The 16229-nt window shown below is 40.3% G+C and overlaps 1 protein-coding gene across 11 annotated transcripts in view; it reads right to left on the bottom strand.

Moving 5' to 3' along the window:
- LOC140561237 (phospholipase D1) overlaps nucleotides 1-16229 on the bottom strand; it is a 54850-nt gene that overhangs the window by 7100 nt on the left and 31521 nt on the right. For 5 of the 11 annotated variants that reach the window (XM_072686304.1, XM_072686303.1, XM_072686306.1 and 2 more), the window contains 10 exons: nucleotides 12875-13109; nucleotides 11768-11899; nucleotides 9529-9654; nucleotides 8619-8737; nucleotides 4520-4633; nucleotides 2984-3094; nucleotides 2296-2381; nucleotides 2065-2178; nucleotides 1630-1679; nucleotides 675-809 (listed from right to left, as the gene is read on the bottom strand). In XM_072686304.1, coding sequence (XP_072542405.1) covers nucleotides 675-809; nucleotides 1630-1679; nucleotides 2065-2178; nucleotides 2296-2381; nucleotides 2984-3094; nucleotides 4520-4633; nucleotides 8619-8737; nucleotides 9529-9654; nucleotides 11768-11899; nucleotides 12875-13109 — 1222 coding nt within the window. The remainder of the gene's footprint in view (nucleotides 1-674; nucleotides 810-1629; nucleotides 1680-2064; nucleotides 2179-2295; nucleotides 2382-2983; nucleotides 3095-4519; nucleotides 4634-8618; nucleotides 8738-9528; nucleotides 9655-11767; nucleotides 11900-12874; nucleotides 13110-16229) is intronic. The other 6 variants (XM_072686307.1, XM_072686308.1, XM_072686313.1 and 3 more) reach the window with 4 other exon arrangements.

Raw genomic sequence — 16229 nt, 5'->3', positions numbered from 1 at the left:
AATCCAGAGAACACAGTTCCACTGCTCCACAGCTCAAGCCCTCTAGCCTATGCCTTGCATTAGGCCTAACACCAATAGGTTCATGTTAATCGGCTCCAGATAGTCTATATTCTATTGGCAGTACTTTTCTACAGGGACTAGACAAGCTGTGTCTATGTCAGCAATGGGTGCAACTTAATGTAGCTGAATGCTTTCATTAGCAGGGGTGTCCACAAACATTGGGACATATAGTGTATAAAGAATGAGAAGAGGGTGGTGTATTTACTGGTTAAAAAAGCAAGAACGAGAGAATGTCATTCATGACGTGTGTCCAAAATGACACGCACAATGAATAACATGGCATGGCTATGACTCTACTACCATCTAGTGGCCTGCGTGCTTATTACAGTGCAGTCCATTTGGGCATGTAGGTTCAGCTCATTGCTCAGGAGCCAAGCCCTGTGGCTATTTGCATTAGCTTGACAGTGCAGTGAGCTGATTACAATTGTGGACTCATTTGTAGTGCTGGGGGCTGAATAATTAGCTGACTGGCTGTTGGAGGGTCTGCTGGAACAAAGGCTACAGAGAAACAGCGATAATCGTATACACTTATTTAAGCCTTACATCTTATGTGCACGTTTGTGTATATTTATGCATGTATGTATGTATGCTTGTCTGACAGCAGTGTGACTGACCAATGATGACAGTGCAGTCGTCCACGATCATGAGCTTGCTGTGCACATATATGAGCTCAGTGACCAGACGCCCGTCCAGGTCAGCATGGGTGCGCAGGCCGCAGAATGAAATGTAGTTGATCCAGCAGTCTGACACTAGATTGACACACAGACAAACACAGATATATATATAGTAGTATGAAAACATTTGGGCACCCCTTTTCTGCAAATGGTAATGCACAGTTACTGTTTATTTAATAAACAGAGAAACAGAAAGGATCGCTATATTAAAATGCTGACAATAATTCCCCCAAAATAGGGAACGCTATAAAAAGATATTAGTGCTTTCAGCTCATAATTTCCACTTTCTAGATCCAATCAGAATCTGGATGGCCAAGGAAACTCTCAGAACCTGCATGATCCGAATACATCAATCATTAGAAGGAAACCTTAGCTGCAGCCTTGTCAAAAATGAAAAAGTCAACACCTGAAGAGCATCTAGATCAGCTAGAGGCATTTTTAGAAACAATTACAGTGGACTGATGAAGTAAAAATGGAGAACAGATGGAGCAGAATTGAATGAAAAGATCACCTTGCCAACCGTTAAGCTTTTGGGTTGATTAACTAGGCTTTGAAGTTGCGTGGCAGTCAGTGACACTGTTCAACTCGCATGACTAGGTAGAATAATGCATTCCACTAAATTCTGCAAACAAATGTGAACCAAAAAACTGCATTTCTTGACTGATTGATCTACAGCAGGACAACGAGGGAAAAAATACACAAATCTGTGGGTAGATCCTTAACCATCTGTGCAGCAGACGGGCCAAGAATGTCACAGCACTAGAATTTCTGTACGCACTACTGTGTGAACATATACTAACCCAGGAATAAAAAGAGGTGTTAATGAACACTGTCGTGTGTTAGGGAGAGTGATAGGGAGCTAAAAGGCATGGACAGCTGAAGGTGTTTTACTTACTCACACATTTGAGTCTCTCGATGATTGAGTGATCTCCTCTGCACATAGTCCTGGAGATAGACAAAAGAGGCAGACAAAAGTCATTGTCCTCACATGGGCCATCTCAAGTTCACCAACTGACTCGCTGCTAGATTTTATTATAGCAGGTTGGAAACCTCAGGTTAGAGTGCTAACCAGGGTACGTTCAGAATAGTAGCTACAAAAAAAATGCATTCTGGGGGATAGAGCATGTCTTGGTCAATTACATGCCTTACATTTCATCTTGGCCAAACCTCTGCTTTCCCAATGCAGCCTGTAATGGCCTCTATGAAGCCTGGGACAGACGGGACCTACGTTGTTTCTGCAGTACCCACGTATAATTGGCAGAGAGCGCAGAGTCCAGCCTTTAATTGAGGCAATTTGGCGATTACAGATGAAGCATGCACTGGTGATTACCTGTAATTAAAGTACATGATTGCCTTGATGGCTTGGCCCCCTCCGGAGGAGATGTCGCCTTCAAAGCCGGGCAGCAGAGGCATCACCACGTAAACCCGGAACTTTTTCTTCTCCCTGCGGAGGATCAATACGCCAGCCAGAAGCCACGCAGCTGTCAGAGCAGGCCACAGGGTCTGATTGATCAGGGGCTTACAACGTGAGGATGGATGCACAGGAAAAGCATGGCCATACCTGTATGCTCGGAGGATTCTCTCCGTTAGTGCATCTCCAATGCTGTTGTGGATGGACTTGTCAGCGCAGCTGATGAAGAACTGGTTCTGGGACACAGCAGGGTTTTACTTTTTTACTGCATTGTATAATTATATAACTTCAAGGAAAAAGCAGAAAGCATGTATTTAACTAAATATTACACACAAGCTTCAACAACTATCACTAGTATGTGATTCAGATTCGGTGTTTAGAGTCTCTTTATATTTATTACTTTTTTTAAAAGACTTGTTTTCAGGTTTGTCATTCAGAAAATCTTTTTTTTTGCCTTAGTAGTTGGAGCATTTCTGCTCCTCGTCATCCAAGTAATCCCAAAGACATTCAGTGATGCTAAAGTCTGGACTCTGGGGTGAGTGATCCCATCAGATCCAACAGGCTGATGTCATCTTCTCACAGTGAAAGGATGTCCTGAAACCCTCTTCTGTCTCTATGGACAAGGCAGGTCTTGTGGCCTAACAGTCCCATCTCTCTAGTTATTTATTTTGTTTGTGTTTGTGTGTGTTCAATCCCTTGTATCTCCATATTATGAAGCATAGCTATTCCAGTAAACCAACCAATAGAAACAGCAGAAGATGACTTGGGATATTACATCAACAATATGTGGTAAATGGCGTATTAGTAGCATAATACCATTTTAGTTGATAGCACTTACCTCTATATAGATGAAGTGTTTGCTGTTCTGTATGGCTGAGATATAGGCCAGATGAATGGACTCCTCATGTACCTTTGTGCCTATGGACCACTGGCACACAGACCGCAGAACCTAGCATTTTAAACCAAGTCGAAGCACAATTACATAAACAACCAGATACACACACACACACACACATATATAAAAGTTGTATACTTTCAGCTTTAACTCAGTGGGTTTGTCATCACTGCTGCATTGACTGTTTAAGAATTACATCCATTATTTTACACTGTCCCTTCATTTTTACAGGCTCAAAAGTAATTGGACAAACCACTGTAATTATCTTTTGCAGTCAAAAGCTGAATGTCCCTTTTTGAGATGCTTTGCCAGGCCTTTGAGATGCTTTGCCAGCCAGCTGATCTGGTTGTGATCAGGTAACTTGCTACTTTCCCTGTATGATTTGGGTCATTATCCATTTGTTGCCCCTGACACTGTATTATGTTCAGCAATTCTAGCTCAGATTCTGAGACTTGTGATGTTCTTTGATGCAGTGTGTGTTCCAGTGTGTGACCTTCCCTGGGTGTTGGTTATTAATATGCATTACCTCATTACTGCGTTGATTTTGATAGCCATTTAGGAAGGACACGTAAAAAGGCTGCAGTCCTGAGCAGAGAGCAGCACACTGGTCAGCTTTGCAATGAACTCTTAATTACAGTGCTGAACAACTGCTGTACTGGACTGTACTGTGGTTACTTCAGAATTTTATGAATCTGTTCCACAGTGTTGCTTTTTCAGAAATGGCTGAAGAAAAGAGCAAAATGTGTGGTATGGTAATGAAGTCCTATTTATAAAGTTATGGTGGAAGCTCTCAGCATGCTGCTCTTTATTTCCCACTGCGATATTTTTACATGTGACCCCAATAATAGCCAGTCAAAATGTACATGATAATGAGCTAAATGTATATTAATGTCCAAAGCTCAGCCTGTCTGGGTACCAAAGTGGTCCAAAATCTCAATAGTGGTGACAAGACATGAGCCCCAAGTGGTCTAATTGACTAAGCTGCTGTCATTATAGTGAGAGGATGGCTAGTTCGAATCCTGGTCATGCTGCTAGCCATTAGCCTCAGTCTGTCCAGGGTGGGTAGATGCCACCACATCTCTCTAGTGCAATGCTGGCCGGCACTGGCATCCGCTGGCCAATGCATTATGGCCTGGTACACTGCGCTTGCACTGCAGCAATTCAGAAAAAGAGACTATGGCTGGCTGCGTATGGGCCAGAGGAGGCGTATATAGGTCCTCACCCTCGTTTTTTGGGAGCATTGAATGTGATAAATTGCCACTGAAACAATTTAAATAACTCTCTCTCTCTTATACTGGGAAATTTACCATCAGTCTATTTTATACAACCTCTAAAACACATCTGTAATCATTGTTTATGAAGAAAGTGAGAAGCTATTGACTCTTAATGCCATAGTCAATCTGGCAGCATGCCTTACGAACCTGTCCCAATATGTTCCCCTGTTTGTTAGGATTCTGATCATCAGGAGATGTTCCTCACCTGCACGTTGGCTTGTGTGTGTTTACCCCTCATCTCTGGCGGCTCGCTGGGTGTGGAGAGAGACTTGGGCATGAGGCAGGGATAACCCGTTGCCCCTGAGCGCTTCTTCACCAGCTAGGAAATAAAGGAGAGCTGATTAAAACCAGACAGCACGCTGCTTGCTGACTCCCCAATCACACCCTTAAAGAGTGCTAATTACCCCAGCAAGTCCATGCGGCCCATTGGGCTGACCATCGACCCGGCCCACTGGCTGAGCTCCTCATGAGGCCCACAACTTGCTTCGGGCTGAATGAAAGTCACCGCAGCCCCTCTTTTTGTCCTTAACAGTACGCCTGATTGCAATAAACGCAAGGCCGCAAGGCTAAAGACATTTTCAGACTGCATTTCTAATGCCTATTGTCCTTACCAGACTACACTCAGACTGCTTTCACCTGTACCAGAGTGCAGGGCAAGCTTCACTTTATTCAGATTACTGACGATTACTTCTCCTGGGTGTAGTCTTTAATACAGTAAGGCAGTAATGCTGTTAGACCTGATGTCTCAAGCATCTGCAGCATCTGACAGAGAATTTGAATGTGTATATCATGATTTTTCCAGCATTTTCATATTTTCATATCAAACTCGCTGTAATTCAATTCACGCTCTCGTACCAGACCTTGCCCCCCTCTCGGTCTTGTACTACGAAACCTGATTTTTGTTTTTCACAGTTTAATTATCTGTAGTCAGCCCCGGTCTCCGCAACGCTTTCTTTGCTCTACATTACACACTCGAATGTTCTCACCCCTCTCGAAGGAAGTGGTTGCTGTGCAAATTAGCAAGCTGTACTCCCATGTCAACACTGACCGCAGGCTAAACAGTAATCTGGGCCTGGTGTTTTTAAACAGATGGTTACTAATACAATAAAAGTATTGAATTTATTTTAGCAGCAGGCAGCTCGGGCAATTAACAACTGGCATAATGTGTTGATTAAAATCTATTGAGTCCTGAAGAGAGGACTGATCTTAACTGGACTCGTGGGATGTTGGCAGCCATCCGAGTGGCAGCCCAAACTGCTCTGACCTTGGTGGAGAATCACAGCCTGAACCAAATCATCACAGCCTGCACGTTTGAGGCTGGGTTGCCGCTCATGGGTGCAGTGTAGGTGTAGGTGTTGGGCACAAACCTGCTGAGGGAGAGTGAGGTGCAGCTTTTGCTTCAGGGGTTTCTGCTGTCAGTGTTGGTTTAATAAGCTAATGAAGGAGGTTTGGCTTGTCTGAAAAGAAGCAGTATTTTAGATTGTCTCTGACAGACGCCAGAGCGTTGGGTGAAATGGACTGTGGTCTTTTGGAGCTTCTGACCAGCTTACGTTCCTCTAGCAGCATCATTTATGCATTCTATTTCTGGGTAAACTCATACAGTCACAGCTAGCCTGGCTTAAGGAGAGTCTTATAGCACACTCTGAAATCCTGTCTTGTTAGAATGAAGTGACCCCCCCCCCCATATATTTAAAAATATGGCATTTAAGGCATTTAAAGATGTCTTTATGCATATATAGATTTGTCTAAAATGTGCTGCAGAGTTTACTATAGGATTCTGATATTTGCTCTCGTACTCTGAGGTTAAAAACACATTTATTTTTTCAATCAGATTGAATTTATTGTTTTTGCATAATTTTACCAGACTTTTACTGACTTCTAGCTCCCTCTGTAACAGTTAACCTTGCGTCTGGGGTAAGTCGTACGTTTGCATTCAAGCTGCCTTCAGCTGAATTGTTAATAAATGGTCAGTGCTGGAAGCAAAGTTCACATTTTCATTTGCAGAGATGCAGCTGATTAGAAATAAAGTGTGTTCGGTAGGAAAACGCAATTCTGAAAGCCAGCTTTTTGAAAATTTTCATGTTCTCGCTCTATGCTGTAGATGATTAATCGTGGTTGTGTTGATAACGAAACCATGAGCGAGAGTTCGGTCCAACAAGTTATAAGTAACTTTACATTTACAGTTTTATTAGTACACTGTACTCTTAGGCACCAGTATCCTTTCCACTTATGTGAACTCCACATTATGACCAATGCGAAAGAGCTCAATTTTCATTGAAACACAGGTTTTCTAACTACTTAACAGCTGCTTTCAGCTGGGAATTAACCAGCAACTCCTGAAAAGCAGTACGTCAAGCACTGAAATACTGATAAGAAACCATTAATCATCCCCAAAAAGCAACAAAAAAAGCCCTAACTGCTCTAATATAGCCATATCTCATACTGTCTCATACTCTCATTACTGATTGAATTGTTCTCACTTTGACACTCTTTCTTTGTGGCCGTGGTGAATACGGAAAATAGCCGAGTGCCGTTCTCTAATCAGCACCAGTCAACTGGCACCAAAGGAAATAAATGAGAGTGCACTGTCTTTGAGCAGAGAATTCTCATTTCCCCTAAACACCTCATCAGAAGCATTCAGCCGCCTTTTGTTTGCCCTCCTGCGCTGTGCACACACCTGGCTCCCTCCACTTTAATTATTCACCAGGAGAGTGTCTGATCTGTAGCCAAGCCTGAAATATGACTGGCATATTGCAAAAGAAATCATACAGGCCTCAAACCAATTCAATTACCGAACAATCAAAGTAAAAAGGCCTCTAATTGCTTTAAAAGGGAGGCGGGAGAGCAGGCCCGCCATTGAACGCTGACGGCATTCAGAACAAGACACAATGCACAACTGCAGGGGGTGCTAAGCTCAAGCTAATAAAGATCACTTTAGAAAGACCACAAGAGGTTGGAGAGGGGGGGAGGGGGGAGGAAGGAGGTTCAGGCATGTTTTCTGATCTTTCATTCTGGACGATTTTGCATTTATAACACTAGTGTGAGGAACTGTAATAAAGGATTATTATTGTTGTTATTATTATTATTATTATTATTATTATTATTATTATTAATAATAATCATCATCATCATCATCATTATTATTATTATTATTTATTTTTAAGAGGAGCATTTTATTGGATTTTTTTGTGCCATAGTACTATATATATATATATATATATATATATATATATATATATATATATATATATATATATATATATATATATATAAAGCTATTTATGTGGGCAGTTTTTGTTATTATTATACATTAAAATAAATACAAATTCTAACGTCAGTGTATGAGCATAACAACTTCCAATGCTCTCCTTGAGGAATCCAGTATTTATAGAGGCCATCCAATACCTAGTTAATCTAATCAGTGCTTCATTACAGTAAATCAGGTGAGCTGCTGGTGGAACTGAACAAATCCATACTGTGGCTGCAGTTCACCGAGAAGTCAGCAACCACACCTGTGTTCTTCTGCGTTCCTATAACTGTATTCTTCTAACTGTATTCTTTTACCAACATATCAGATGCTTTTACTATCGAAACATAATATAATAATCCTTTAATATATCAAAACAATGGGCCTGACTCCTCAATACTGTTTCTTAAATTTGTTCTTGAGAAAGGTCTGAGCGTAACGTCTGTCAGATTCAGGATGTGTTTATAAACCGCAGAACTTATAATGATGGATAGTTTATTTTTTTGAACATTAGAATATTATATTGCCAGGCCTTTATATAATAGAATATTATTAATATAGAAGAGCGGTTGGTGAATAAGGGCCATTGTTCTCCCAAAACCGTCTTTTTCCTTTCTTAACTTGGGGTGGAGGTTGATATCTCAAGATTTTGGGTTCTGGACCATTTCTACTGGTCCCTTCACCATAACATTTTTACACAACTGGTAAGAACTGAATTGTATCATCTGTTTTCTCACATTATTTTGAGACAAAATCTCCACCTTTCATCCTTCGAACATTTCAGGATGATCACAACAATAGAAATCTCATTACATCCCATTAACATTTATTAATAAGGAGGTTTTTCTTTTTTTCCTATAAAGTTTAGATTATTTATGGCTTATCAGGTTTCCTTATAATATCTATATTTTATATTATATTGTATTATATTATATTACTATTATATATATTATTAGTATATGATATATTTTATGCTCCATGGAAACATTTCAAAGACATATATATATAAATATTTATTTGCTTTTGAAAGTTTTCTGCTGGTCTTATTGCCCCTCACCTTCGTAAAGTTCCATCTCTGAATGAAATGTCGAGCGATGTCTCTGGCTGCTTTCCCGTGAACTGCCACTCCGATGTCATGCCAGGGCATTCTCGGTGTCTTATACCTATCAATGAAATCTTGACAAGATAAAAGCACACAAACAAACAATGACCTCTCAACATCAATAGTTTTAAAGAGTAAGTTCATGAAACGGAGCACGTCGTGAATTAACTCCAGACAGGATTGGCGCGACTCTGTGACACTGATCAGCATAACAAATGTGGTGCCTGGGCCCCTTTCGGTTGTGGGGGGGATCAAAGAAGGGCCTTAATCTCTGTGGCTGGCATTTGTTGAGGGTGCGCCGCCATCTTGAAGTGAGGGAATATTGTAATGTATATATCTGTCAGGCCTGCCCATCTTCCTGCTGGGCCGTAGCCAGACATCACTGTGTGGGCACCAGACCTTGCAAAGCACAAAAGCAGAGATGCAAAAATAGAAAGCGCGCGCGAGAGAGAGTGGCAGTGCTGTGAACTGACAATAACCCCTACGGTCTGTAGAATGCAATAGATTGGAGAAGCTCAGGTAGTGTCTGTTTTTCCCCCCTTCTTGTCTCTGTCTGCCTCATATTGCTTCATTTCATGAATCTGACTGGAGGTATCAGAGATACGTATCAAATGTATACAGTGGCGGAGCTTCTCGTTTGTTGTTTGGTTTCTTGGTTTGTTTGTGTCGTATGACCTGATGCTGCTGGCTTCGAAGCAAACCAAGTAATAAGAATGGTGTCCTTCTGGGATGGGCGAGGGTGTTCTGTGATTCACCAATCAAAATGCATCGTCCCGAGGACTACTTTAGAACCAGAGGACAGGGCGCTTGCTATAGTGGAGCTGCTGAGGGCTCAGCTCGGAGTATGATGCAAATCATGCCGTACCATCAAAAGGCTTGTTGAGCTTGACCCAGTCTTTGAGGATAAAGTTGCAGTAGTCTTTGCCGTGCCAGAAGCGCGTCTCTCCACACAACTCGGTGCTGCTTATGTGACTCCTGAGGGAGCTGGTGTCTGCAGTAAGAACAGAAAACAGAAATTCACTTAGCAAGTAAAAAAAAAACTGGTGACCGTTAAATGTCTCAATCTAGAGGATACTTAAAGGATCCAGATCATGAAAACAAATGGTAACACTTCTTGGATGGTCCACTGTAGATGCTTCACAGGCGATCTCCGGACTTTCAACTAACATTCAGCTGAATGCCTATTTAATGCAACTGAACTCTTAGTTGAATGTAAATGACTGTCTATTGACTGCAACCCTACACCTAACCTTAACCTTTACACCCAACAGTACACTAACCTTACCCATTTAGGGTTAGATTTAAAGTTAGATTTAAGGTTTAGGTTCTGAGTTAGGATTTAGGGTTAATTAAAGGGTAAGGTTAAGGTTAAGTGCAGGGTTTGGATTTAAGGTTTAGGTTAAGGTTAGGATTGAATTTAAGGGCATGGTTAAGGTCTAGGGTTAGATTTAAGATTAGATTTAAGGTTTAGGTTAATGTTAGGTTTGAATTTAAGGGCATGGTTAAGGTCTAGGGTTAGATTTAAGGTTTAGGTTAAGGTTAGGATTTAGGATAGAATTTAAGGGCATGGTTAGGTCTAGGGTTAGATTTAAGGTTTAGGTTAAGGTTAGGATGTAGGCTTGAGTTTAAGGGCATGGTTAGGTCTAGGGTTAGATTTAAGGTTTAGGTTAAGGTTAGGATGTAGGCTTGAGTTTAAGGGCATGGTTAGGTCTAGGGTTAGAGTTAAGGTTTAGGTTAAGGTTAGGATTTAGGATTGAATTTAAGGGCATGGTTAAGGTCTAGGGTTAGATATGAAGTTTAGGTTAAGGTTAGGATTTGGGATTGAATTTAAGGGCATGGTTAAGGTCTAGGGTTAGATTTAAGTTTTAGGTTAAGGCTAGGGTTTAGGGTTGGATTTAAGGTTAAGTTTAGTATTAGGGTTGAATTTAAGGGTATGGTTTAGGTTTGGGGTTAGATTTAAGATTTAGGTTAAGGTTAGGATTTAGGGTTGGATTTAAGGTTAGGATTAAGGTTGGTTAAGGTTAGGATTCAGAGTTAATTCAAGGGTAAAGTTAGGGTAAGGTTTAGATTTAAGGTTAGATTTAGGTTTAAGAGTTAGTATTAAGGTTTAGGTTTAAGATTAGGTTAATAGGTTTAGGTGCATGGTTAGATTTAAGGTTTAGGTTAAGGTTAGCTTTGGGGTTAGATTTAGGGTCTAGGTTTAGGTTAAAGTTAGGATTTAGGGTTGGATTTAAGGGTATGGTTTAGGTTTAGGGTTATATTTAAGGTTTAGGTTAAGATTAGGATTTAGAGTTAATTCATGGATAAAGTTAGGGTTAGGTTTAGATTTAAGGTTTAGGGTTAGATTTTAGGGTTAGTATTAAGGTTGGTTAAGGTTCAGATTCCAAGTTGGATTTAAGGTTAGGATTCAATGGTAAAGTTAGGGTTAGGTTTAAATTTAAGGTTAGATTTTAAGTTTAAGAGTTAGTATTAAGGTTTAGGTTTAAGGTTAGGTTAAGGATACAATTATCTTAAGGGTTAGATTTAAGGTTTAGGTTAAGGTTAGGACTAGTTTAAAGTTTAGATTTACGCTTTAGGTTAAGGATTAGCTTATGGGTTAGACTGAATGTTTAGGTTCAAGTTAAGGTTAACTTTGGGGTTAGATTTAAGGTTTAGGTTAAGGCTAAAAAACATTGTTACGGTTACATTCAATAGACAATTGTTTACATTCACCTTAGAGTTTAATTACATTGAATAGATTTTTAGTTAAATGTTGAAAAGTTGAATGTCAGACAAGCATCTAGGAGGCATCTATAATGGACCATCCATGTAAAATGATAGATAAAGAAATAAAAAAATAAATAAACGCCTTGTTGTTTAAATAAAACAGTTTAATACATGATAACACTGTTAGTTTTAAAGCATACTGTTCCCCTCTTCAGTTAATATATGAGAATTAAACAGCAAACACAGCCCGCTTGAATGAATAGAAACAGAAAATGCAGCACAAGGATCCTTTCAGCCTCAGTGTCTCAATGACATGTCTACCCTGACAATACTTTAATGGTGTATGTAAGTGTGTGTGTGTATATATGTAAGCTTGTGTATATATGTGCTACACTGACCATGAGGCAACAGGAGGGAATGGTGTAGGCCCAGTGAGTAGGAGTCACTGGAACGCAGGGACACACTCTTAGCATACCATTCTCGAGCAGGCAGCGTCCTGGAGCTCACACTGTTCCTACTGCTGCAGTGCTCTACCGAAGGAACACACACATATGCAGACGCACACACACACACACACACATTTAAATGCAGAGCATAGGTTATATGGTGTATAGTATCCTCACTGTCTAGATATCACTAATTAGCAAAAATGCCTCTTAGGTATAGTCCTTAAAAGGGAATGTTTTGCAGAATTAGATGGATAAGATGTAAACAGTCATTCAGAGAGGTCAGATAGGGGTCAGAACCGCATCAGAGAAAGTTTTGACATTTAATATGCAATATTATAATATACAGTATGTTGCCTGATATAGGACAATTAGGCCTATAGGACATCTCTAAACAGTCCTGAATGCATTCAGCTACTTTAAGTTGCATTGCTGACACAGAAAATACACACACACACACACACACACAGCTTTTCTAGTTCCTGTAGAGACATACTGCCAATAGAATAGGACTCTGTGGAGCAGATAAACATTCCTTAATGGGGTGGGCTAGATGGGTATATGTTCTGTGGAATGATGATGGTGCTCCATCCGTTGGGGATGAGGTATGGTGGTGATCATCCAACATCCTGACCTCACGAATGCTCACTAACGATCACTGTGCACTAATGCACTAATGATCATCATGTAATTATGTTGCAATACAAGGGGGCTCAAATGGTGCACAAAGGTACACAACATAATACATACAGTATATAAAACTTCAGTAGATCTATGTAGCCTCACTGTTCTTGGTAAATAGTGAATAATATGACTCTGCTTGTAAATAAAACTACTATTCATATGAATATTGGCATTCATATACAGTAATAACACGTGCAGTGTAGAGTTAGAAATGTAATAGTTATTATTCAGGGAAGAATATAATAGTGTCATCTGCTCTTTTAGAAAAACAAAAAAGTCTGGGTGTTAATATTTAATATAAGGTAGTTCTTGATGTTGTGGAGAACTTCCAATCGTGGAATACTCTACAGTACCGATCCTCATTCTGGACAATACCTGAACATACTATACATGTTTTCCTCTTACTGGACTCGGTGGCCTCTGAGCTGCGTCTGCTCTTCTCCTCTGGCGCTGTGGTGTGGAGTTTGCCGATGGGGAGTGTGAGGGAGGAGGTGTTCTCCCCCTGCTCCTCCACCGGCTCTCCTGCTCCATCTTCACCCAGCAGATCCTCCTCTACCACCACACTGAACTTCATCTCCTCATCCTCTTCCAGCACTGTAGTAGCAGACTGCTGCAACACACACACACACACACACACACACATCCACACAGCCTGGATGAGTTGTTTAAATGCATGTGATATATACACATCCAGCTAATCAATCTCACCCGAACGCAGCCATGTAAAGGGTTTCAATGATATAAAAGCAGTGTTATTATGGAGATATGTATAAAAGTGTTGTGATTTAAGGTTATGTAGAAAGCAGCAGGAATACTTTTTAGTGTGCCTGAATGAACAGAGCTGTGGATAATTCAACAATGGCTAAATTAGCATTTAGTAAATTATTAAAAAATCATTTCCAGAATGTGTGAAAATCAACTACATGAAGCCCAGGGTTGATATTCAGTTATTAGTCTTAAAGGAGTGGTTCAGTGCAAAATCAAATATTAATATTTTGTGGTTAAAACACAGTCTGGTTGAGTTTTGCTCATTTCCATACTTTCAATTAGACCATACTGTTTGTTAGCAATGTCAGCATGGAAAGGGTTGCGGGGGATTACTGACTTCTACTGTTTGTTGGCAATGTGAGTGTGAAAAAAGGGGGGAAAAGGTGTTGGGTGATTCTTTAAAAGCAGTGTTAGCCTTATAGCTTCAATTTAAAATGAAGAATTATTACTACGATGAATTATTCAATAGCTACTGTGGAACTCAAATGTTAAAATATAACACTAATGAGTTATATACACACATAACTACTATACAACAATGAAGGTACAGGCTTAAGTACAGATTCTTATGGTTCAAGAGCTTAAAAATGATCAAACCTCGAGGCAGTTTGAGGAGTAGGCTGACAAGACCTTCCTATAGATAGATAATGGTTGTATATTATTTATTTACTGAAATGTATTATAATTGTATCTTTTTATTTTTTTATATTATTATTATTATTATTATTATTATTATTATAACATAACTTCTTGCTGTTACCAAAACATTAACTATTGCCATAAAGTACAAAAACACCTTCAGATGTGTACATTCTCAGATATTCAATTCATATCTCAGATATTCAATTAATCATAATCATAATCATTTACCTAGTTTTTTGTCCAATCAGTAATTATTTTATGCCTGTCTACATCAGTCTACATGGTACATTTTATAATTAAGCATATTTTACTGATATGTATGTATATTTATGGCATAGCAGTATATACAGTACGGGGCAGTGGTGGCTTAGCAATTAGAGCAACAGACTATTGATGTTCGATACCCACAACCCTGGCGAGCTGCCACTGTTGGGCCCTTGAGCAAGGCCCTTAACATTCTCTGCTGATGGCTGCCCACTGCTCTAGACATGTGTACTCCTTGTCACTAGTGTCTATGTGTATGTTCACATCACGGATAGATTAATGGCAGAGGCCAAATTTGCCCTCCACTGGTACACACACCCATTGTGTGATGTGATGTTGTTAGCTGTGTGTTTCTGCCTGTGGGGTAGGAGAGAGTTTAAGCATTACAGGCTACCTTCAGAAGCTCATCTTGAGTGAAGTGTTTTAATTAACCCCTTGGCCTATGGACCGGCGTTGGGCCAAAAGTGTTATTACAAACTTCAATTACTAAAGAACTCCCTGTAGTTACCTTAGCATCATTATTACTCCATACATAAGGTTTAAATATCTGTATTGTAATAGATAGAGCAACACTGTGCCTAGTGACAGATGTTTTTTTTTTTTTTACTGTCTCACTTAATAAAGTGTTAAAGAGCTGCTATGTCCTGTCTTAGTTATCTAGGTCTTAGCTTGAATCTTCTGTGTTTATTGACCGTGTTTTCAGCTGTAGGTTCTCTTCAGTGATATCTGCCACCTGCTCTCTCCTGAAGACACCCATAGGGAGTTGTAATCTATTTCTACCATATGTTTAATGAAGGAAAAGCCTCAAAGTGTGGCAGAACTTATCCTCCGCTCGGCTCGGCTGTAGAACTGTGACAACATGCCATATTAAAGGCAGCTGATGTATTGAGCTTCCTGGCGGCTCCGAGGTCTCAGGGCCTAGTAATGGCCCACCTGTCCTGAATCAATGGCTAGACTTTATGACATGAATTAGAGTATCACTGAGTGTAATGTGTTACTAAAGCTGCCCTCGCCGTCCCCATCCACAGTGAGCTGCATTCTGAGTGCAGAGGAAAATGGCCTCTGAAGTGTGCAGGTTAATGGCTCATGGAGGATCATAGTGGCCCGGGCTTGACAAATGGCAAATGTCACAGCAGTCTCCTCCCGGTGGGCATAATTTTATTAAGTGCAAATATCACTCTGCTCCTTAGGAGACGTTTGGAAAGGTTAGACCAACAGCTGTAACAGTTTCATGTATATTAGCAAAGATTTTACAGTCGAGAAGGCCCGAGTTGATAGATACAGCCACTCATGCATGGGGAGAGAAGCCCCTAAGTACATGCAATAAGCGTCTCGATTTTGGAAGGGCCGAAATCATGTTTATTTAAAAGCCCCGGCCCATATTTAATGACACAATGGCAGGCAGGTAGGCTGCAGCCTGAGAGAGGTGGCTTATAAGCGAAATCATTCTCCCCATTTAGTGGCCCCCAGTAATTTGTTGACTCACTCATCCATGCAGGCCCTTTATGTTTAATGCAACTCTCCAGGGGGAAGGAAGTACCCGGTGAGGCCAGGCAATGTTCCTCAGCGTGAGAGCACTGGGATTAGCAACCGCGAGGCCTTCAAGGGTGCCCCAGATGCTCTGTAATTGCGATTTTACGTTTGCTAGTGGAAAAAAAAGAAAGAAGCGAGATCCAGACCCGCAGACCCGCAGACACTAGCCACAAAATCAATCTGCAGAACAAAAAAAACTGACGTCAGGTTGAAAGCCAGACCACAATGGTCTTTTGTGGTCAATATGTTTTCCAGACACAAGTTCAGCTTTGAAACCATTCTAAACACATTACCATCAATTATCATTGCCAGATTTTCATATCATCAGTGTCATAACAAATACTCCGAACTCCTAACTCACAGAAACAGAAGAAAGATGATCTAATTTCTTAAGGAACTGTTTAGTGATCCTGAGCAACTTTAGACCATCCACCAGGAAATATTAATGCAGAAGGGAATGGCCTCAAAAATATATGTATTTATATATAATTGTACATATGTATTTATATACTGTATATATAGT

The sequence above is a fragment of the Salminus brasiliensis genome, chromosome 8 (genome assembly GCF_030463535.1).
Source record: "Salminus brasiliensis chromosome 8, fSalBra1.hap2, whole genome shotgun sequence".
NCBI lineage: Eukaryota > Metazoa > Chordata > Actinopteri > Characiformes > Bryconidae > Salminus > Salminus brasiliensis.
The sequence above is the reverse complement of the archived record's forward strand: the minus strand, read 5'-3'. Positions and strand labels throughout refer to the sequence as shown.